A 24938-nucleotide genomic window follows, 5' to 3' on the forward strand; every position below is an offset into this window, starting at 1 on the left:
ATTGTTATTTAATACTAGGACAAGTAAAAATGAAAATAAAAATAAGAATAAGAATAGTAATTGATACATCAAAAAATTATACGGATTGGGCACGAATATTGATGCAAAATTAAGGTGGAAACTTCCAAAATTAAAGTTAGGACCATCCTAACTCCGATTCAAACTGAGCGTCTCGGAAATACGAACTCAACGAAACCAAATTAGATTCAATCTGAGCTCAAATGAGTCCAAATCAAGGACCCGAAGCACTATAGGAAGGTTCGAACCACAATTTGGATTAACAAACGGTTTCCAAACATTACATGCTTATACTCGAATCAAGCGGCTCGATGAGACGAATCCAACGAGCCTAAGATCGCCGAATTCCGACATCATTAAGACCTTCAAATGTCTGACGAACGGTCCACAATCAAGGGATTCAATATCGGCCGTCCATCCAATCCTTATGGTAATCCAAATTGTGGTTCGAACCTTCCAACAGCGCTTCAGGTCCTTGATTTTGACTCATTTGGGCTCTGATTGAATCGAATTTGGTGTCGTTGGGGTGATATTTCTGAGACGATTAGTTTGACTATAAGTTTACTGAAATCGGAGTTAGTATGGTTCCAATTTTAATTTTGGAAGTTTCCAACTTGATTTTGCATTGAGATTCATGCTCGATCAATATGATTTTTTGATAAAGTATTAGTTGCCCCCTTGTTTTTGGACGTCGATGCTCCAGAAGTCCAAAAATATACGTCGAAACCTGTGAGAAATTTTTTGGGTGATTTGAAATTCGAACGTACTCTGATCTTGGGCGTAGAAGTCCCGAAGTATTTTAAAAGTGTCAAAATTGAGTCCGTAACGTTGAAAAATGGTTGAGAGGACCCAAAAAACGTACGATTTTACCTTTTGGGGACCAAAATTGGGTCAGGGAAAGTGTTGGAACGGTGCGGCCGCCGGCCACTACCGACTGCCACCGGGCGCCGCGGACCGGCATCGGAAGCCACCCTCGCCGCTGCCGGTGCTGTCGCCGGCGCAGTCGCGCGCTACCTCGCATGACCAAACGCTTCCTCGCGCGATCACACGCTTGCCCGGTCTGCCCGGCTCCGCTCTGCCGTTGATCTGCTCTGCAAGCGCTCACCCGCGCCGCTGATGTGGCCCACATCAGGCCCGTTGTGCATTTGAGCCGCGGTTAGCGGTTGGCTAAACCGCTAGCTAACCGTTGGAGGTTAAGGTTTTTTTTTCCCTTCTCCAACTTCCCATCCTTCCTACTATAAATACCCCTCTTGGGGATATGAAAAATTCTTGCACCTCTCCCTCTCTTTCAGTTGAGGCCTTCCCCAAGACCCTACACAGGCGGCATCCCCTGTCCAGGCTCGGGGCCCCTCTCTGAAAGGATGTCTCTTTCTCTTCTTCTTCTTTCATCTGAGCCTTCCCCCAGGCTCTGCACAGGCGGCATCCTCTGTCCAGGCTCGAGGCCCCTCTCTGTAAGAAGGATGTCTCTCTCTCTTTTTCTTCTTTCATCTGAGGCCTTCCCCCAGGCCCTACACATGCGGCACCCCTGTCCAGGCCCGGGGCCCCTCTCTGCAAGAAGGAGATTTCTCCCCCTTCCTCCCTTCTCCCATTCTGCCCTCTTCCTATACGGGAGGCTTTCCCCTACTTTTGGATAGGTGGCATCCCCTATCCAATTGCAGGGCCCCTTCCTATAAAGAGGGCATGTCGGGTGATCACTCTTCTTCGAGAGATTTCATAACGAAGAGGGATTCACATCTGTAGTTGGTTGGCGATGGGTAGAAATCCAACATCAAGTAGAAGCCCGACGAAAGTCCGACGACGGACAAAAGTCTGGCGACTGGCAAAAGTCCGGCGTCAGATAGAAGTCCAATGAAAGACCGTTAATAAGCAGAAGTTTGGTGAAAGTCCGTTGAAGGACAGAAGTCCAACTACGGGTGGAATTTCATCGTCAGGTAGAAATACGACGTCGGGTAGAAGATCAACGATAGTCCAATGACGGACAGAAGTCCGACGACGGGTAGAAATTCAACATCGAGTAGAAATTTGGCATCTGATGGAAGTCCAACGAAGGTCCAATTATGGCTCGAAATTCAATGTCTGATACGGCGTCAGGTAAAAATCCGACGAGATTCTGACGACGGGTTGAAATTCGACTTGGGGTAGAAACCCAACGAAAGTCCGGCGACGAGCAGGAGTCCGACGTCGGATAGAAGTTCGTCGACGGTAGTAGTCCGACGACTGGTAGTAATTCAATGTCGGGTAGAAACCCAACGAAAGTCTGGCAACGGGCAAGAGTTCGGTGTCGGGTAGAAGTCCGTTGAAAGTTCGTCGACAGGTAGTAGTTTGACGACGGGTTGAAATTCAACATCTGGTAGAAGTACAGCGTTGGGTAGAAATCCGATGAAAGTCCGACGATATTCTGACGACGTTAACCTATATAAAAGAGGTTAAAAGAATCCACGAATGATGTATGACCTATGCGATGTTGTATGTCAGAGCCTTTGTTAGATGACGTTAACCTGTATGGAAGAGGTTGAGAGAATCTACCAAGGATATAAGATTTATTTGAGGTTGTATGTCAGAGCCTTTGCTCGATGACATTAACCTATGTGGAAGAGGTCGAGATAATCCATCAAAGATGTATGACATATCTGAGATTGTATGTCAGAGCATTTGCTCAATGACGTTAACCTGTATGGAAGATTTTGAGAGAATCCACCAAGAATGTAAGACCTATCCGAGGTTATATGTCAGAGCCTTTGCTCGATGATGTTAAAATGTGTGGAAGAGGTCGAGAGAATCCATCAATGATATATGACCTATTTGAGGTTATATGTCAGAGCATTTGCTCGATGACGTTACCCTATGTGGAAGAGGTCGAGAGAATCCACCAAGAATGTATGACAAAACGGATTGGATGGATGACCGATATTGAATCCCTTGATCGTGGACCGTTCATCAGACATTTGAAGGTCTTAATGATTTAGAATTTGGCGATCTAGGGCTCATTGGATTCATCTCGTCGATTCGCTCGATTCGATTATAAGCATGTCATATTTGGATACTGTTTGGTAATCCAAATTATGGATTGTACCTTCCAAATGTGCTTTGGGCCTTTGATTCAAACCCATTTGGGCTCGAATTGAGCTGAATTTGGTGTCGTTGGGTTCGTATTTCTGAGACGATCAGTTTGACTGTAAGTTTGCTGAAATTAGAGTTCAGATGATCCCAGATTTAATTTTTGAAGTTTCCAACTTTATTTTTGCCTCAAGATTCATGCCTGATCAAGATAATTTTTCGATGATATATCAGTTTGCCCCCTTATTTATGGATGTCGAAGCTCCATAAGTCCAAAAATATGTGTCGAAATTTTACATTGATCGAATCGCAAAAAATTGAGTTCCAAAAATTAAAAACTTTATCAAACTTGATCAGAGAGGTCTAGTTGAGCTTTGAAATTTTCAAAATTGAGTCTGGTTCGATCACCTAAACGCATCCGGGCTCCAAATTTTGAGCCCGTACGGTCCAAATACGACGTTTTTGGGGTATATCATCACATATTATTTTTTAATATAATTAAACTATTAGATATTTTAAATATTTTTTAATATGATTATAGTGATGAATATTTAATAATTTAATTATTTTACTTAATAATATAATTATATTATTCTATTAATTTAAAAAAAATTATCACAATATTTATATCCAAATATATTTTTTTTTCTATTTCAATTAAAAAATGGGACCATTTATTGGCACGCAATAAATCATCTGATCAACTGGTAATTTGATGCCTTTCAAAATAAAAAAATAAAAAATAAAACCAGAGCTCTCCCACCTATCCAAAGAATGCAGCCGCCACGCCGCCGGAGAAAGATACAGCTGCCCCTTCTGCTCCTCCTCCTCTTCGCCGTCCTCCCAGCCGCCGTAGCTAACCGTGACTTCCCCTGCAAGCCTCCGCACTTCAACTCTTTCCCCTTCTGCAATACCTCCCTCCCAATCGCCGACCGCGTTCGCTCTCTCATCTCACTCCTCACCCTCCAAGAAAAGATCAAGCAGCTCTCCAACACTGCCGCTGCCGTCCCCCGTCTCGGCCTTCCTCTCTACGAGTGGTGGTCGGAATCCCTCCACGGCGTCGCCGGAAATGGCCCCGGTGTCCGCTTCAACGGCTCAATCTCTACCGCTACTGTCTTTCCTCAAGTCATCCTCTCCGCCGCTTCTTTCAACCGCACCCTATGGCGCGCCCTCGCCCGCGCTATTGCCATCGAGGCTCGCGCCATGTACAACGCCGACCAAGCCGGGCTCACGTTTTGGGCTCCGAACATCAATATCTTCCGCGATCCTAGATGGGGGCGCGGCCAGGAGACACCTGGAGAGGATCCTATGGCCGCTTCTGTTTACGCTGTTGATTATGTTTCCGCCTTCCAGTCGCAGTCGGGCTGGAATCCGAATGAGTCCCTTTTTATCAGAGGCAGTAGTAGGAGGATTTTGGGGGAGGGCGGCGACCGTGGATTGTTGATGATGTCCGCTTGTTGCAAGCATTATACGGCTTATGATCTGGAGAAGTGGGGAAACTTCACTAGATACACATTCGACGCTCAGGTTTGATAGGATTTCACTACTTCAATCTGTTTATAATGGTGGTTGGACTGAGCGATGTAGCTTCTATGTTTAGGTTTCCGATCAAGACATGGAGGACACATTCCAGCCACCGTTCCGGAGCTGCATCAAAGAAGGCGGTGCTAGCTGCTTGATGTGTTCCTATAACCAAGTGAACGGCGTTCCGTCCTGCGCCCGCGGAGATCTATTGACGGAAATAAGAGAACAGTGGGGATTTGAGGGGTAATTCTTCTTCTTCTTACCTGGAAGGATTGTGAGTATGATTACAACCCTGAATGTCTCATTTCTGTTTGTAGATATGTCACTTCAGACTGCGACGCCGTGGCTATAATTTTCGAGGATCAGAAGTACGCTTCATCGCCAGAAGATGCAGTTGCTGATGTGCTGAAAGCTGGTAGGCGAGATTTCGTTTTAAGTTAGTGGTAATTAGGACCTGCAACTACTGAAATGCTTTGCGTCTTGTACTATCTACAAAGGGATGGACATCAACTGCGGCAAATATTTGCTTAATCATACGGAGTCAGCTGTGAAGCTTGGAAAGGTGAAGGAGGAGGACATCGACCGTGCACTCTTCAATCTGTTCTCTGTTCTGTTCAGGCTCAAGCTTTTCGACGGAAATCCGGCGAAGCAGCAGTACGGGGAGTTAGGAGCCGGCAATGTGTGTACCAAAGAACACAGGCAGCTTGCTCTCGAAGCTGCGAGACAAGGAGTGGTGCTTCTGAAGAATGAGGGAGGGCGTCTGCCACTAAGAAGGAGCAATGTGGCTTCCATGGCTTTGATTGGTCCTGCCGGAAACAGAACTGAGGTTCTGGGCGGCGGCTACAGCGGAGTTTCCTGTGATCCCAAGACGCTTCTTGATGGGCTGAGAGATTATGTGCCGAGCACCGCTTTTGCTGCCGGCTGCGCCAACACCTCCTGCGTGACCGCTAATGGCTTGAAAGAGGCGGTTCGAGTAGCCGGAGCGGCGGAAGTTGTTGTTGTGGTTGCAGGGCTGAACCTTACCGAAGAAACTGAGGACCATGATAGGGTGAGCTTGCTGCTTCCAGGGAAGCAGAAGGAACTTGTTCATGCCATTGCCTCTGCAAGCAAGAAGCCTCTGATACTGGTTCTTATGGGTGGAGGTCCTCTTGATGTTTCCTTTGCAAAAGAGGATTCCAGGATTTCCGCCATTATATGGATCGGCTACCCCGGTGAAGTTGGTGGGCAGGTGCTTGCAGAGGCTCTCTTTGGTGATTTCAACCCTGGTTAGTGTCGAATACTTTCTTAATTGATTTCTGCAAGCTTTAGTGATGCTTATTAGTTTGAAATTAGAGATTAACTTAATGATAATCAGTTATCTTACAACTTATCAGATAATCTTAAAAGTAACATTGGGATTAGGTTAATTCTAATCTAATGATGTTTAATATGACAGCAGGTGAACTTAATCCGGGATCTTTACAATGAAAGTAATCCTGATATGTTTGAATGGGATTAGAAGTTGCTTGGATTAACTAATCTAGAAGAACTAATTCTTCAAATTAAATGAAAGGAGGGAAATTTTTATAAATAATTGCCTTTAGTTTAGGCTTTACTTTATAGAGGAGCATATTAATCATTAGAATTAATAAGAGTAGCATGTTTATTAAAAAAATTAAAAGAATAGTTTTTGCATATTCAGCTTGAGAGAGAGAGAGAGAGAGAGAGAGAGAGTTAATAATATTATATAAATTTTCTTGTTTAAATATAATATTCAAATCTAACAGAAAAATTTATATTTTTATATTTAAATAATAGCTAAAATAATTTTTAAACTGATATTTAAAATATATAAAATATTTAAACTGTTTTATAAGTTTTTGTATAAAAAGTTCAATCCTTTTTCCCCGTCTCTCTTTCTCTGCTCTCCCCGCCTCTCTCCTTTCTCTGTGAACCCTCTCTCTTTCCCTTAATCTGCCACCTTTCTCTCTTTCTCTCTTTCTCTCTCTTAAGTTCTCTCTCTCTTAAGCTGAACACGTCAAAGTATTTGGCTCATTTTGAATGAGCCAAATATTTTGACGAATTTATTCTTTTAAATTTTTTTTAATAATATGCTCCTCTTGCTAATTCATGATTAATATACTCCTTATAAAATAAGACCTTTAATTTATCATTTTCTTGAAAAATAATAATATTTTTTTAGTCTTACTGCAGTAGTTTTCAAGTTTTTTTTTTCTTTTTATTAGCAAGAACACTCAACAGATTTTAATGATTAATTAACTACAAATACTGCCTTTCTGCACATACGTACTCTTTCATATCAATATCTCTCTATAACGCGTGAAAATTTTTCTATCAAGATTCAAGATGTTCTGATGCAAATTCGCATCAGGATGTGTTCATCAAGCGATTTGCGTTGAATCAAGCCATAGTAGAATAAACAGAGTACATTCAATTTCAATTTTAAACTATATTAGACAGTTAATTTATGAATCTAAATCCTAAAAATCCATTCTCTTCTAAAGCATTAATTATTCTGTGCGGACGCCGAACGCCGTCCGGAGACCAACTGAAATGCACCACATCACCCGTGCGCTCAGTATGGCGGCTCGGTACCGCTCGGTATTGCTGACGTGGCGCATTCTGGTTGGTCTCCGGATGACATTCTGCATCCGGTCTCTGCACAACTTCTGATTTGCTTAAGCAATGAGGACACAGGTGGGCGGCTGCCAGTGACTTGGTACCCAGAATCCTTCACTACCGTGCCAATGAACGACATGAACATGAGAGCTAATCCTTCAAGAGGTTACCCAGGAAGAACCTATCGATTCTACTCAGGAAAGATTGTTTATGAGTATGGTTATGGCTTAAGCTACTCCAGCTATGCCTACAAATTCTTATCTGCTCCTAGTAAAATAAGCTTGGCGAATTCCTCCTTTTCTGAAGCTCTCATCGATAGAGAACCTGCATCTGAAGGGCATGGCGAGGTTGATTTTCTGCGCATTGATGAGACCACACCATGCGAGGACTTGCAGTTTACTGTGAAGATTTCAGTAGCAAACAATGGAGAAATGGAGGGAAGCCATGCTATATTGTTGTTTTCCAGATCTGCTAAAAGCATTAGAGGCTCGCCGAAGCGGCAGCTGGTCGGATTCGACCGGGCGTTCACAGCTGCTAATGGAGTCTCTGTGATTGAAATGTTGGTAGATCCTTGCAAGCATATGAGCTCTGCAAATGAGAAAGGAAAGCTTATTTTGGTACTGGGTACTCATATGTTGGTGCTGGGAGATACAGAACATGAACTACTTATTTGCAGTTGAAGTGAATTGTAGAATAAAGATGCACTTTGCTGCTTTGATCTGATTCGATTGGTTATAAAGCTGAGATTCTAGACATGATTTAGTGTTTGGTTTGATTAGCTTCTTTTCTGCTGATTTTAATATTATGTTTCTCTAGATTTACGTGGGGTCGGTTATATGAATCATTTTTCTTTATTATGTCTTGTTGAAAGTCAAATTCTTGTTTAAATCTAATAAAGAAAGATCATTTCTAATACTTTATAACCAAGTCTTTTTAGGTCTACTTCTACATTTCTTAACATAAGTCAAATCTAATATCTCTACTTTCCTAACCGGGTCATTTGAAGGAAGCCGTTTTATGTGACCAAACCATCTAAGGCGACTCTCTCTAATCTTATCTTCCATTGGAGCTACTCCAACCTTTTCACATATATGCTTATTTCGTATCCTATCTATAAGAGTAAAGCCGCCATCCACCTGAGCATTCTCATCTCTACAACACTTAACTTAATATCACGCTTCTCTTTTAACGACCAACATTCGGCATCATAAAGCATTGCAGTTCTAACCACCATCTTATAAAATATTTCTTTAAGTTTGAGGACTTTTCTATCACACAACAAGCCCAATGCATTCTAAAACTGGACTTTTCGATCTCCAGATTCAAGATCCTGTAACAAAAAAATATCATTCCATAAGTCATATCCTATTTTTTGGTGTAAATGGGCACATCCAAGTCAGATCTGATTGGTTTTGTTAAAGTTATCAGGTCCTTGCACAATTAGTGTGTCAAACAAGTTAGTTCTAAATGTTCAATTGTGTAGTGCTCAAAAATCAATTTAAATTCTATTAAAAAAAATTATGTTTTACAAACCAAATATGAACATAATCTTATTTGATTGTATTCAGCTTGATATATATAAATATAATTAATAATTTTTTTTATGTGTGTATGTTTATTTATCTACAATCATATTCATGCATATTTATATAGATACATATACATTAAGGCGATAAATTTTTACATTTGATGTACAAATACAAACAGAAATTTTTGCAGGGTCGCTCAAATTTAACTAATTTACACCCATTTAGATGAGCTAGTTGGAAAGCTTCCTGTGTGTGATGAGAGTATTGAACATTAGATAGACAAACAACCATGACATTACATAACAAATTGAACATTAGATCCTCTCATGCAATAAACATAAGACATACAGAAATAACCAGATCAATTCAACCACTAACCATAGTTAGTATTGAATAACCACAATCTCCTAGAACATGCAACAGATGAACTGATGTAGAACGGGTAGGGCTCTGCTAAGGAGAGGATTTCATCTTCAAAATCTGAGAACACTTTCAGCTTTGTTCCTCAAAACCTGAGAGAATTCAGAATTCTTTTTTGAAAGAGGAGGGAGAATAAGCACCAACTCCTCTTGTAGAATCTGAAAACAGTTTCAGATTCCAAACAAAAAAACTCTGAGAAAAAGTTTTCAGGTTTCGGTGGACTAGAATATAGGGAGATTGGAGAGAATAAACTAGCCTTCAAGGTGGAGAGAAAGCTGTGAATAATTTCCAACTCAAAAACTCTTGAGTTGGGGAGCTTTCTCGGGCAAGAGGGAGAGAGGAAGATGGTCGTGGAGCAAGAGGGAAAGCAGTGATTGAATTCCAAAAAGGGAAGCTGGATTTTGGAAGGAATTAATGGAGGTGGGGCCTTGAGATTTTCGGCCTGCACTTGAAGAGAAAAGCTGAGAAGAAAATTCCCATCCACGGGTCTTGGCTAGAGAAATGTGCTGGAACAATTAGGAGTAGAGGGAGGGGATGGCGGGACACAGGGATTTTAATGGAGTTCAATTCCCCAAAATCAGGGAATTGATTTGGGAGTTAGAATAGGAATTAAAGCTGAGGGAATTTTATTTCTAAAATCTGATTTCTGATTTTAGGAAATAAAATTAAAGCTTAGGACTTGGGGAAAATTCGGTTAAGAGGAGATCTGGTGAATTTGAAATATTTCCAAAAGAGATACTTAGCTTAAGGAAATAAATCTAACTCCAACACAATGAAGGGGGCGGCAGCATTAATGGGCAAGAGGGAATTTGGGGATGAGGTGTCATGCTTGCATAAATGTAAATTTAGGATTAGGGAAGTAATTAACCAAATCCAATTGAATTTAAAATTCAAAAGAATTGATTTAAAAACTTCCCCAAAACAGAATGACAAATTAGGAAAACTTTTCAATTGTCAAATTTCATGAATTTGAATTTGCCAGCTACCCAAAATTTGCTCACCCAAATTCCAATTGATTTAAATTAAATGCTTTCCTAATTTATGCGAATTAAATTAGGAAATAAATTTTGAATTTCAAATTTAGATAATTTGAATTTCAAATTTAGATAATTTGAATTTCAAATTAAGTCCAAATGTCATTCACCTCAAATTAGGAAACTCAAGAAGGAAGGGGGAAAGGTGAGGCCGGCAGCTAGGGAGCCATGGCCGGCGGTTTGGACGGGTGTGGTTGGTGGTGGGGATGGCCGGAAGGAGGGGAACGGTGAAGAGAATGAAAATAAAGACTAAGATATTACTACGAGGAGCAATAAGAAGGAACAAACACAAAAACAAAGATAAAAGTTAAAAACCGCGAGCATTGGACTCTTCCAAAGACTGACGGGTGATGCTTTGCCCTTCTCCAAGGGACTTCCAGTCACGAGCCCGGACCCATTCTGCGGCTGGTGAAACTCCGATTCCTTCCCATAGAAATCTCACTATCGTCCTCTTCACAAGAACACAAGTGTGGAACACAATTTTTTTATATCAATAATTCATCGCTATTACAATAGCTTAAGGCCCTATATATAGGCCACAACATAAGAAAACTCAAAATACAAAATTGCCCCTTTGACCACAACACTCACATAAACCAACCTATGGGTAAAACAGGAAATACATCAAATAAGAACTAAAATTCAGAAAATTAACTCATAATTGAAGGTTTAAATTACAGCCGTCGATTTACGACGCCTCCTGTGATAGATGCACCAAATCTTCGTACCGATGTCCGCATCATGGAATCAAGTATAACATTTTAGGTAGATTAATCCAGAAAGTAACCATATTCAGTATTTGAATAGAAAAAATCTTACAAGTTCATGGAATCAAGTATAACATTGTATAAAATAATGGCATAGAGAATGGATGGTTCAAATATTACATTTGAAGGTCAGATCTGCCAGTCTAAAATAAGAGTTTAGGTGCTAATTAAATTTGTCAGATATTTCATTCTCAGGCAGAGCTAATTAAATTTGTCAGGTCATCACTTCCATGGATATACAGGATCACAAGCAAAGGTGACAAAAAAAAAATGAAGAAGGTAACAAAGAAACCATCAGACACAGAAAATCATGTAAAGCATCATATTGATACCTGCACAAATCTAAAACAAAGCCCTATTTTAGCTAATGGAGCAATTTACTTGCCTATAACGATCTGTCTTTGTAATGGCATTCCTCTTGTGAAGAAGCTTCTTCCTTCAAAAGCTCATTAATCAGCTTCTCCATATTCCTTCTGTAAATTGGCATGTAGTGATCATTTATCATTGCCAGTGAGAGCCTCAATTTTCCATACAGTGATCTTGGGGTCTGGAAGACCCCAATATTGGACTTCTCTTCTTGAAATTCAGTATCAACGTTTTCACTTACCTCCTCAAGTGATCTTTCATTCGGATTAGAAGTTACAATGTGAATTATTCTCCCTGGAGGAAAAAATCGGTGGACCTCACTTGTAACTACTGGGAGTAAGCTATCTGATTCACTTGCCTCGCCTACCTCTGCAGCAGCAGCAACTTCTTCCTCCCTAATATCCCTTGTAACTTCTGTCTCCTCATCCTCACTTCCTCTGTAGATCTCACTCTCAAGCTGTTGCCAAAGCTCAGCTTCAGTCATGCTATCTTCCTCATTCCGTGCAAGGCTTATGAGGTCCTCCTCATCAATATCGTCCTCGGCAACATCCTCGATTTGGGCTGTCATTATCTCTGTTCGCGTTTCCATGACAGTTTTGTTTGATGCCAGAAAAGGCTCCACTGTCTCAACAGTTGAGGTAGAAGGCCTGGTACCAGTTTCATCTGATCTTAATGTGGAAGCAGGAATAGTGGCATTCTGACGGCGACGAGGACCAATACATGACCATGATGTAATCCGTAAGGATTGACTAGTCCAAGCAGCCTGGGCCACATTGCGAGCTCTCTTCATCACAACCTATGAGAAATTATTTCACAAAAAAGGTTGAGAAGCTATGATCTAGAGATTTGGATAATAAATAACATTTCAAGAAGCAACCAATTTCCCATGGTTTCAGAGAACTGAAGTTACTAATTGTTGCGGCAATATTTTACATTAGTTTGCCTTATCACAAATATTTAGATTTCGATTTTATGAAATACCATGCCAATAATTTTGAAACAAACCTGTGTTCCATTTGAGACTGGACGAAGAATTGAACCAGCACCAGCAACTCTTGCTCTAGCACTAGCAATTGATGATAATCTAGAGCCCAGAGCGGAAGCAGAGCGATATACAGTACTCAAGATTCTTGTTTGCTCTATTTGACTTCTTAGATCATTTAACCATGCTGATGCAGTGACCTATTCAGTGCAAATTATATTAAAATATTTTGAAAGACAACATGCATTGTTTGTAGATGCAGAACTGGAAAGCAGAGATAGTACTATTAACTGACAACAAAAGCAGAAACTGGAAATTCAAAGTAATAACTGAAAAATCCAAACTCATTTCTCCATACATATTTACTAGTTTCAGGAAAAATAAGGCTTGGCTGAAGTGAACAATTTCTACATTGTAAAACTGTTGAAACATTTGACTCTAGCTAATCTAACATTAATTGAATATGTAAATAAAGCTCCAAAAGTGACCTTGGATTATATATATATATATAACATAATGAATTGCAGGAAGCGAGGCTTCAGATATAACCTCGGAACGCAAGTCATCTACTGATGCCGCAGAGAATGTAGGAACCAAGTCAGCTCCGTTGATAACTGAGGTAACAAAGTGTGTGCCTGATTCTGCTAAGTCCCAGGTCATACATGCAGCTGCATGTGCAATAAATTTTAAGTTAGGCTAAGAATGTTAGTATATTATAATGCATATGCAAAGCACAGGAAGAGTTGTCATTCATTGGAAGGTTAGCAGTAAACTAACTGTTGGTTAATAAAGATAAAAAACATATGCCTTCATGAAGATCTATAATTATTTTTCTAAGAGAATAAAGTTCATATAATTTTCGATTGTTACCAAAACGCCTTTAATACATGTTATTCATTAGATTAGACATAATTTTAGTACAGATCTCTAAACTCCTGAAAAAACTATCTTAAGATGCAAGAGAACCAATTAAGCAAACTAATTCATGTTGCATTTCCAAGCACATTTATTAAGCCAGTCGACTTGCATTTTACATAAATATTACCATGTTTGACAGCTTTCTGATACTTCATATAAATATCATGTATATTATTATGAATAAGATGTCAGCATCAACAGTTGTTTTTGAACTGTTCTTGGTTAACCTAATGGTAAATGTTTAAAACGTACCTATCAAAAGCAATGCAATAAACGAGAAAAAAAGGCACAAATCAAACATAAAATAACATTGAAACAAGTACATTAAGTATGCGAGCCTAGAAGAATCATAAACGTTTTTTTATCCCCAAAAAAAGGGGGTAAATAAACCATGTTGACACATATCCCGGCAATGTAAGGGAGTGTCCAGCCATGTTTGACTCTAATTTTGGAAAATTGTACAACAAACATGATTTTCAGTATGTTGGATACATGTAGAGGCTTGCTGAAAGAGTACACATATCTAATAAGCACCTAAAACAGACATAAAAACTTCTTTAAGTGTTTGTGCTTCATAAGTTACACCATTTACGACATAATGAAACTTGGGACTTGTGCAACTCCCTAAAAGCAAAAAAGAGTTGATGGTTGCAAATGGACCTTCAAATGCAAGGAAAGAAACCCAACTGGTGATTGTATCTAATGCAAAGAATGGTTAGATGCAAACGAGCCATAGCCAGAAAGGAGTAGTTGACTCAAGGAAGTTTTCTTCTCATCTTTCTAGTAGGTTACAACCCGAAACTAGCTCTAACTGAATCCAACCCAATTAGCTAAATGGGTCACAAACCCAGACGCAAACCACCTTCAACCCAATTCGAACTGACCCGACCCATTCCGCTAACCTGATTGGAGTACGCGTCACAAGCGGGCAAGTGGACGTTCACACACAGGAGCGGGCAAGCACTTGCATGGGCGGTTAGGTGAGCGCTCGAAGTAGCGAGCGAGTGCAAGGTGACCCGTGCGCAGGAGCGGGTCACTTCTAGGTTGCTTTTGGGTTTTCAGGTTGACCCAAACCCGACCCGTTTTCGAAACAGGTTGACTCAAACCCGAAATTTTCAAGTTGAGCTTTCAGTTCGTGTCAAATATTGACACCCCTACTTTTTGATAATGTATGTTCAATTACAATTGATATTAAACTAACTATAATAGCAACAAATTTTATAAATGTCTACTCAAACAGTAAACTAAAAGCTAAACTCATTACCTTTAGTTGTTTTATCTAGTTAAAAAAAGGAAAATTATTAAATTATATTATCCTGAAAATTTCATAGATTGCTCTTTATTTTTATCTTGCCCACTCTTGAGGAATGGATCAAAGTGTTACACATGGCGTGCCATACACTTAAAGGGTTCTTTGGTGCGACGCAGGCGAATAAGTCAAGTCAGGAATGGGTCGAATTAACAAAATAATATGACCCAATAAGGTAAAACAGAGTTAAAAGATCCAATCAACTTGAAGTAATTGGATATTTAGAAAGGAGTCCTAAAAAATGCACGACAAACACTCCAAGCAAATGCTCGAGGAACACTTTTGAGTAGACTTCAAAGGGACGTTTCATAGCAGAGCGCTTTCAAGCAAGGGGTGAAATAGATTAGAGATTAATCAAAATTAAGATTAAAATAAATCGGCCCATTATACTTAATTGTAATTTATTATTTAGGTTTATCTTAAAATTTCAAGATTCATTCAAGTTAATTAGCTGAATTATCATGTGGGCAATTACATATTTGAATTTGAGTTACCTGAAGGATTTGAATCAATCTAGATAATATTAGTTTCTTTTAAATTTAAATGTGTATTCCAATTATCTAAAAATACAAAATCAAGGAGTACAAAAATTATCATGAATCATATCGAAATTGACTTCTTAATTATCTTGAATCATATTGCATTAGAGATATCTAATAGGATCTGAGTCAATAAAGATAAGATCAGTTTCTTCTGAATTTTACTTTATTCTAATTTCCTAGAAATCCAAAACCAAGGACTCAAGGAGTATAACATACTATCTTAAATCACATGGAAATTGACTCCATTCTCCCTTCCCCACCCTATCTCATGAAAGTTTTAGAATTCCGTCTATTCCTCTCTCTCAAGGCATTTCTGTTGCTTTATTTCCTAATATATTGTTTATCATATATGCACCATAGTTGATTTGCTTTGTTTCTCCAGACTTGAACCTATTTTTCATTGTTGCTACATGTCATTCTAACATAAATTCAAATAAAATAGGGATCAAATAGATCATGAACGATCATGATTTGGGAATCATATTGCAAAATGATCAACAAGGTCATATTTGTGGAAGTTTTAACAGTTTGATTTTTCTAAAAAAAAATTAAGATAGAGATTCTAATATTACACTATGTGATTGAAGAGGTTATCCAAAAGAATTTATAGGCACTAGAAGATCATCAATCAGACATAAAAAAAGAGAGATTGGTGCCTCTAGAGCTCGACTATTTGATCCAATTTTAGATTACATCAAATAAGATGAATTTAAATTTTTAAACATGTTGAGAGAAGTTTATATTTAAACTTAAAATTAGTTTAGATGGCTCTTGCAAAAATTATCATTTAGCTTGAATTTATCAAATTTTTTATTATGGATAAGGTTTCTTTCCTTGTGCAGTTTGTTTTCGAAAGGATTAAATCTTATCCTGGCTATATTTTACATATTTAGAAGTTTCATTTCCAGCAAAAAAGGGTAATAAAAAAATCAGAATTCTATTGAAGTTTCTTTTTTCTCTCCTTTTTTCTCTACTCCAAGCCATTTCTCCAAAAGCCTCCCCTCCTAATACAATAGCAAAAATTGTGGTTCCAATACCCAAGGGTGGTAGCACTACTAAATAATCTCTTGCCGCAGTTGTTTTGCCAATTATTGTTGCCTTGCAATTGCATTGCCAAAGCCTGACGATTGTTTGTTAGAGAGGAAAAGTCATCTACGAAGGCAAATCTAGTTGATAGATATAGAAAAAGAAGCGGAAAAAATTCAATCAATGGCTAATCTAGTTGATCAAGTGGCTCGATTGACGGAGCAAATGGATACCATGACAGAGTGGATGAGAATGAAACCGACTATTGTCGTCAAATCATAATCCTCCTTTGATGACACATGCAAACATAATTGGGAGGGATAAAGATGAGGGTGTGATTATCACTGATGAAAAAAGTATGCAACCATTCAAAGTAAAAGAGAAGAAAGTGAAGATCCCTAAATATGATGGAATAGTTCATGACGACAAGCTCAATACATGGATCGATAAGTTAGAGACTTACTGCACCTTATATGGGCATAACACCCATGACTGTGTCATCTTTGCAAAACTAAAGTTAAGCTATTATTCCATAGAGTGGTGGAATGCTCATCTAAAGAAGAATAATAATCAATAGGTGACAATAATATGTTGAGATTTCAACCAAATGGGGTACATCAAAGATCAATTGAAGAAGTAAGATACTTTGAGACAACACAAATGATTATATGTTTAAGAGTACATGGAGTTCCGACATGAAGCCATTAACTTCAGAAATAAATCTTTGGATGTACAAACATTGATGAAGTATGCCTCAAGATTTATTTTCAAATTGCCAAAAAAACTCCATTTGTTCATGATCATTGATCTCAATTAGGAGAGTATGATAATGATGACAACAGAGCATAAGAACCAAAGTAGAATGGAGAAGACACGAAGAACTAACTAAAGAGATTTTCTCCAAGGGAACAAAGGAAAGGAGGACTGGAGATAACTTCCTCTCATAAAATTTATACATTGTTAAATTTTATAATCATTATCACATATCTAGCAATAAAAAAATTATGATAATTTTCACCTTGAATACTTCCATTAAAAATAGAAAGAATGAAAAGAAAAAAATATTTATTTTTGTGATATGCAACAGGTTGAGTCTAACAAATAAGATGGATCTCATCTCTATCTCTGATGACAATGTTGGAAGATGTAGTCACAATATTACCCTCCATTAAAGGATACATTAGAGGAGTTATTCTCCCTGAGGATACAGGTCAAACCTGAGATGATCAAAACCGCCATCGACGCCAATAGCCAAAAGAACCTTATTTCTACAAATCTAGCGCATAAATTAGGTTTAGACAACATACCCCATCTTAATCCCTACCCTTTAGATTGTATTCATAACAGGCCATAAAAAGAACTTGATCTTATGTGTCACTTGAAGTTTGCAATCACCAAGGATTACATGAATGATATGGTATGCAAGATAGTTCCAATTGTCATCTGTCAAGTCATCTTCAACTGCTCATACCCACAATATAAGCATGCAATATTACATCAACAAACTTAAAAGTGTAAACTCATAAATGAAGGACAGAGCTTTCCATTGAAAATTTACTACTGGTACTAATGGTATACATGGTAATATTAGTGCAAATAGGTAGAATCATCAATGCAAAGCCATAATGTCCTGTCAAGGCTAGTTCGCCTGAGACAAAAAAATGAATACATGCATAAAAGATTTTACATGAGGTTAGAGATTAGTTGCTAAGAACTAATTAAAATCCAAGTTCTATATAAGGCTCATTTCTTTCCCTAATCAATTAAAATTTGCCCTGCAATCAAACAAAGGTAAATGATAAGATGCCTACCTTAGATAGGTATATAATGGTTATTGGAGCCATTGCTTGAGGAACTGTCATTTTATGAGGTGGGAGAGAGAGAGAGTAGGCTGACTGTTGCCAGAGAAGGAGAAGATGTGATGTCTTTCTCAATTGGTATAAAGAGAGAGAAAAAAGTTAGATAAGGTAATAGACACTATGCAAGAAGACAAGGGCAGAGGAAAGTCACTAGTTCTTGATGCAAAAGAATAAGACAGCAGCAATAAAGGAGATTCTACATCTTGATCTAATAGATCGCAGGTTTTCCAGAAGGTAATGCTCATAGGAAATGGAGCCAATGAACATGAGAATTCATAAATTGACCAAAGCAATTGGGATATCTTAAAGATGATGATGATGAAAAGAAATGGGAGGCTAGGTGAATTAAACACGTGGTGAAAGCAAATGATGATAGCATTACAAAATAAACAAGAAGCAATCAAGATGCACTCCCTCAAAAGATAGACAAGAATGACATATGATAGATTAGGAAAGTCTGCTTTCACATCTGCAGGATAGTAGCTCGCCTCCACATAAAAAAAATGTATCCAGTGCATGAGGCTTCCACTAATTAAGGTACATATCTGTATTATTGTTTTCCAAATAGACTATTTTTTGTAACACACAAGAGATGCCCACCACCGTCATAATGAAGAGGTGGCCTAACTATTACTTCAGGCCTATAGCAATAAATCTATGTATATATACATAAATATACGCATTCACACTTGCACACATATAAGGAGGCATATGAACAAATGTGCATGAAATGAGTGCAAGTCCCTGCATGTGCCTTTTCATAGATAATGCCGGATGAATGCAAACCTGGAGCAAATGAAACGCAGGAAGCAGCTGCAAACTCCTGCTGCTCACGTAAAATATATGTCAAGAGTGCTGCAGTACCTCCACCAAGAGAGTGCCCGACAACCTAATCAAAATTATAACTTCAGAGGTAAGGAAACACAAAGAGACTAAATTAAAAAATGTTCAATCTTAATTAAAATGAGAAAATAAATATGACTCGACTTAATTAAACAGTTTCAATCAGCAAAAAACAAGGATAAACACCACACAGCACGAGTACAATTACTTATTATAAAAATATTTTAGAACTGTAAAAACAAGTTAGCTTGGTGGAGGCATTGTTTGAGACATAATACAGAATATTAAAGAAGAAAAAGTACAAGGAAAATCTAAAGCCATATACAGAAGAAACCAGAAGGAAAGCAAAAAGTCTTCTTTTTTATCATCTCGTGATATCTGGTCTCAAGAAAGTTATAAGTTTGTAGTGAAAGGATCTTGAGTAGCAAATATGGAAATCATTCATTACCTTTAGCTGGTAATCAGGAAAATCGAGTAATGCTTTTGTCAGACATGGCTTTGCTATCTTCGCAATCCACCGTGCAGCCGCAACCATTCCACAGTGTGCATAGCCAAGAACTACATCACTAACACCACCTTTATGTACAAGTGTATGATGAAAAGGCACAATAGCCCCAGTTGCCGCTGTCAAAGTATCCCTTATACTATGAGTCCCACGAATGAGTAGAAGGATGCTCTCAGTATGTCTGTCAATCAAAATTGTAAAAGCTGGCTTCAAAATCTGCAAGCATATTAAACAAAACAAGCATTTGAATAAGGTTTAATATTACACTCTTCAAGAAGCTAAAGAAATTGTCTATCGTGACAGAAAATCTAAAAGTTAGCAGGATTAAAGACAAACTCCGCAGTTCAAATAACTACTGTATAGAACTCACCCCTGCTTTTGGTTCCTGGAGTAGAACATCTTTGTAAGAGTAACCCGTCATCTCCAGAAACAATGGGAATGGCTTTTTTGAAAAATGCCAACAAAGAGTCAACAAATTTAAGAGATACGTTAGCTCAGAGGTGATTTTCGGTCCTTTAAGTTGTACACAATTATCTCCAGCATATATACTAGAAACATCTAAATTTCCCTGCAAAGAAAGGAAGAAGAGGTGGCAAGAGAAGCTTTAGCAAACATATGAAATGATGCCAATAACTCATGCCTTATAATGGGTATTCCACTAACATGAGTGAACCATTGGTAGTAAAAGATCCTCTCCCTCACTGTGTATAAGCTAGATGCCAGCACAAAAGGCATAAAATAAGGCTTCATACTTTGTATCCCAGAATCAAACAAACATAAAGACTACATACTTTTGCCATCAGTTCCTAGCTTATTATATAAGAAACAGAGCAATTCAGAAGTTGAAATATAAAGGGAGGGTTATGATAAAATAAAAAACATATTGCTAAAAATCTTCTTCATTATTAGCCTTATCCCAATTATGTAGGATCATCTTTATCCATACACCTGTTTTATACATTTCCTACCCCTCACCATTCAAATACCTCTTTCGTTTCTATTCATTCCAAAATAATTTTATCTAATTGATGCATCATCTATCATAAAGGAGTTAATAATGCTTATATTTAAATCATTAAAGATATGTATGCAGGAGATTTTACTTGTGTTCAAACACAAGGTGGTTTGACCAAGTATTTTCCTATTTCGGTTGGATTACATCGAGGATCAGCCTTAAGTCCATATCTTTTTGCTTTAGTCATGGATGTTCTCACTAGACATTTGCAAGAGGCTGTACCGTGTATGCTTTTTGCTGATGATATTCTTCTTGTTGATAAGACTAGAGAGGGAGTTGAATGTAAACTCGAATTATAGAGGTCAACTTTAGAGTCTAAAGGTTTTCGCTTGAGTAGATCAAAAACTGAATATATGGAGTGTAATTTTAGTAGCAATAGACCTAGTGATGAAATTGTGACTTTGGGCGATCAAATCATTAATAAGAGTACACGTTTTAGATATCTTGGATCTATTGTTCAGAGAGAGAGAGTGAAATTGATGGGGATATTATCAGTAGAATTCAAGTTGGATGGTTGAAGTGGAGGAATGCATCGGGCTTATTATGCGAAAGAAAAGTCCCCCTCAAACTTAAGGAAAAATTCTATAAGATGGTGGTGAGACCTGCAATGCTTTTATAGTGCCGAATGTTGGCCATTAAAAGAGAAGCATAATACTAAGTTAAGTGTTGCAGAGATGAGGATGCTTAGGTGGATGAGTGGCTTGACCCTTAGAGATAGGATATGAAATGAGCATATACGTGAAAAGGTTGGAGTAGCTCCAGTGGAAGATAACATTAGAGAGAGTCGCCTTAGATGGTTTGGTCACATTAAATGGAGGCCTTCCGATGAACCGGTTAGGAAAGTTGAGGTATTAGATTTGACTTATGTTAAGAAAGGTTGAGGTAGACCTAAAAAGACTTGGTTAGAAAATATTATAAATGATCTTTCTTTGTTAGATTTAAATGAGAATTTGACTTTTAACCAGACACAATGGCGAAAAAGGATTCATGTAGCCGACTCCACGTAGTGGGCCAAAGGCTTGATGTTGTTGACTTGTTGTTGTTGTTGTTGATGATGCATCTTCTACGCACCTTTTGTAAAATGCTCAAATCACCTAAGTTTTTTTCACTACTTTACCTTCAAGAGGTACCTACCCTTACAAAGCCTCTCATATGTCCTTCCTAAAATTGCCACACATCCATCTTAACATTCTAGTTTTAACATACAACCTAGCTATCTATGACATCTTTACAACAAAGAGATGTGATATATCTAACATGATATCTCTTATATATTTTTACCCTGAAATCAACATGATGTCTGCTTATGACAAGTAGTACTCAAAGGTACTCCATTTAACCACCAAGTTTTAACTCAATAACTCCTTTCTTTTTCTTCAACACAAGAAATCTAAAATAAATAAAACTATCACATCCAAGCACCATTTAACTTTCTAAAAATATTGACTCATAATTGTCAATTTCACAAAAACTAAATGTGTAGCATATACTCAATTTTTATTTTAGTAATCCTGAGCTCCTTATTTTCTAAACATTTTCTTTGATTTTACAATTCACATATTTTAATATAAGTTTTAAACAAAAAGAAAGTAGATTTAAGGAATACTAGGTTGTGGGCAAATTAGTTTGGGAGGGTGACCAAGAACAGGCAAGATACTCCACTGGATAGGATTCCTCAAGTACATTTACTCAGAATGTAAAACCAAAAATCAGTTGCTGAAAAAGACAAAAAGTAGTAACAACATATTGCACCAACATCTCATAAACTATGATGAAGGATAATTAATCTCAAAAACATGAAACTCCTACAACTATTGTGTCATGAAAATGGTAAGATAAAGAGCTTTTCCTTTGGAGAAATTAACTTTCCTTAGCGTTCACAACTAAGTTAGAATGCAAACACAACATGCACATAAAGAGTTAAAAAATTTGAATAAAAAATTCGAGATCATTACCGTATTAAAATGAATAAGGATATTACTACAACTAACATCATAAAACGTTTTAATACTCCCATAATAGACACAAATATCCTAATGGGTTACTCTACTCTTATTTCATTGACAAGCTTACACTGCTCTTCCAGAATATATTCACTTATCTTCTTTATAGTACCATCTCATTTTATGTTAGCAAATATCAAAATATGAAGCCATTAAGAAACTTCAAAACAGTAGATCTAAGGTATCAGAACAGTTGGCCTACAAATCTCTGCGGGATTCTCATTTCACGCACCTAAAAGTATCAAAATATGACATGCGAAAATACTTTTTATCAAGACAACCGCTTGAACTAAGGTATGTCTGTGCCAGACTCTTTAAAATTTTCCTAATCAAAATAGAAAGCCACAACATCTGTCAGCTTGAAGCTTGGAATAGGCACTTTTTCATCTTAAACGCTCTATGAAAGCTTAAACATAAGCTGATTAAAGTTCTAACATAATGCAAGAGCGTACCTGCCTCTTGAGAAGAAAATTGATACCAAAAGCTAAATCCCCAATCGGCCATTTCCCCAGAGTCTCCGAGTATGTAAATCTCAAAGTCTCTGACAAGGTCGATATTGTTTCCATCCATGTAGCTGGTGCTTGCACCGGCCTCCGAGAAATCCTATTCACATCAGGAGCATTCCTAGATCCATCATCACTGTCTTCGCCCTCTTTATGATCCCGAGACTTTTCTGTCTGTAATTTTTTACTCAGCGTGTAGTAAAGTAAAGCGGCCGCACCTGCAGCAGTGGCCATTGTTGCCGTAGCCATTGTTTTCCAGCTTCAGATGACGAATCCAACTAATGAAGCACCTAAATTTCCTGCACTCAGCAAAAAGAACTGAATTTCCTCAGAGATCAGAAAAATCAATAACAGATCACAAATTTCAGATCAGGATGCATTAATTTCCTGCCAGAATATGTTCCGCAAAACAACAATAGACAAAAGCTAAGAAGATCCATGAAATAAATTCAATAAAAACAAAGTCATAAGGAACACAAATAAGCTAAATCCTACAGCACAAACCCTAAGGGATCGAAAAGCTAAAAGAATCAAATCGAAGTCAATAAAAAACGCTGGATGATCTTAACATACCTGAGAAAGAATCCCGCCGCACAGCTTGCCTAGCATCCGCAGATCAAACTAGTCCTTTGCATAGAAGAACGTAAACAAGTGCCGATTCCTTCGAAGGGTTCAGCTTCTTGCAATATTTACCTCAATCTTCTTCGAGAATTGGCAGCGCCGGTCGGTGAGGTTTTGGCCCTTTGTGTAGAGGGAAGATTGGACGCCACACCAGTTGGCTTCGCCGAGAAGTAGAACGCACCGTTTAAGCATTCCAGACGTGTACATTTCCGGGAAATTTCTACACAGAGCCGAATTTCACAGTGGCATATATCTTTTTTTCCGACCGTATTGCCTATTCTACTCGAAGTTTTATTTGGTTCGGTCGACCGAATGAGAGAAATATTTCGTGGCAGTAAAAAAGCCGCGGTATGGAGGTGTATCGAAAAATTCGGTACTCGGTATACGGTACTCGTTACACCTTGGTACCGCGATTTTTTTGCCTGCGACCTAATGTTTCTCTGCATTCGGTTGAAGGACGTAATAATTGTTCCTTCTAGTCATCTACCACCGAGCCGAATGTGGTGCCGTTATATAATAATATTATGCGCCAAATAAGTAAAAAAAAAAAAAACGTATTTTAGACTATATCTATAATTACAATATATAAATAGAACCGAAAACCAAAAAACAGAGAAAATTCTGTCTGGTCGGGACTCAGAGTAAGTGAAATGTTCTCCTTTGGTTGCCCGTAGACCATCCAAAAGGAGGGGCAGGGTTCATCATCGTCCGCAACCCAAAACCTGCCAAAATTGAGCCACCACTGTATCGACGGGTCTTGCAAGCCTGCCAAATGTTCTCGGTGAAACAAAGATTGCCCAGCAGATTAAAAAGCTGCCACATACCGATCAACCAGCAATTTGAAGCCACCAACAAACCATAAAAGACTAATAATTTTCCTCGTGTCATCCAATTCCCAACCAAGTTAAGAATCTCCATCTTAAGAAACGAAACCAGAGAAACGATCCATAAAATTATCTCATAAATAAGCACTCGAATTGCGGCCCAACCAGCCAGCCACAGTGAACTAAAATTTCGTTGCATAGAAGCAATAAGACAGCAGAAAGAACAAAGCCATATGCCAGTCAAATGTATGATGTCCAGACAGAGAAATGAACCAGCAAAAAAGTTCCCAGAAATAACCCAAAGGAGTAATTATCAATAGCAGAGTTGCAACTTTTGAATTAAGAGATGACCGTTTTTCCATTTGTTCAACTTGAGGCAAATAGCTCTAGAGATTCTCTTATAAAGAGTAGTGACACAGACAGCATTACCTTTAAACTTCCTGGTATTACGCTCAATCCAGATAAAGTAAATAGCAGCATGAAAAATAAGAAGGGTAGCATCCTTAGTTTCACGGTTGATGTTCAGCCCATCAATAAAGTGAAGAGCTTGGGCAATATTTGGTCTCAAATAAAAATTCTTAAATTGTGGAATGAGCATAGTTATGAGTTGAAATGAATAGTCACATTCAAACATTAAGTGAGAGCAGTTTTCCA

At 38.2% G+C, this 24938-nt stretch overlaps 2 protein-coding genes across 4 annotated transcripts; one reads left to right on the forward strand and one right to left on the reverse strand.

Annotated features, from left to right (window-relative positions):
* Positions 1-3779: 3779 nt before the first annotated feature.
* On the forward strand, positions 3780-8039 carry LOC110104374 (probable beta-D-xylosidase 6). Its single transcript, XM_020833450.2, has 5 exons — positions 3780-4602; positions 4676-4842; positions 4917-5014; positions 5097-5864; positions 7297-8039. Exons 1-5 carry the CDS (start codon positions 3850-3852, stop codon positions 7896-7898), a joined length of 2388 nt encoding a protein of 795 aa, XP_020689109.1. The 5' UTR covers positions 3780-3849; the 3' UTR covers positions 7899-8039.
* A 3140-nt stretch (positions 8040-11179) lies between these two features.
* Positions 11180-23719, reverse strand: LOC110104370. 3 transcript variants are annotated; one of them, XM_020833444.2, is made up of 8 exons: positions 23413-23719; positions 22789-23157; positions 19689-19886; positions 19262-19534; positions 18757-18859; positions 12866-12984; positions 12340-12516; positions 11180-12130 (listed from the first exon to the last, which is right to left on the reverse strand). In XM_020833444.2, exons 2-8 carry the CDS (start codon positions 23086-23088, stop codon positions 11354-11356), a joined length of 1947 nt encoding a protein of 648 aa, XP_020689103.1. In that variant the 5' UTR covers positions 23089-23157; positions 23413-23719; the 3' UTR covers positions 11180-11353. The 3 variants fall into 3 exon arrangements, with proteins under 3 accessions (XP_020689103.1, XP_020689102.1, XP_020689104.1); XM_020833443.2 differs by having other exon boundaries at positions 22789-23138; positions 23413-23718; XM_020833445.2 differs by lacking the exon at positions 23413-23719 and having other exon boundaries at positions 22793-23045.
* Between the last annotated feature and the right edge of the window lie 1219 nt (positions 23720-24938).

This window comes from Dendrobium catenatum, unplaced genomic scaffold (genome assembly GCF_001605985.2).
Source record: "Dendrobium catenatum unplaced genomic scaffold, ASM160598v2 fragScaff_scaffold_1220, whole genome shotgun sequence".
Taxonomy (NCBI): Eukaryota; Viridiplantae; Streptophyta; class Magnoliopsida; order Asparagales; family Orchidaceae; genus Dendrobium; species Dendrobium catenatum.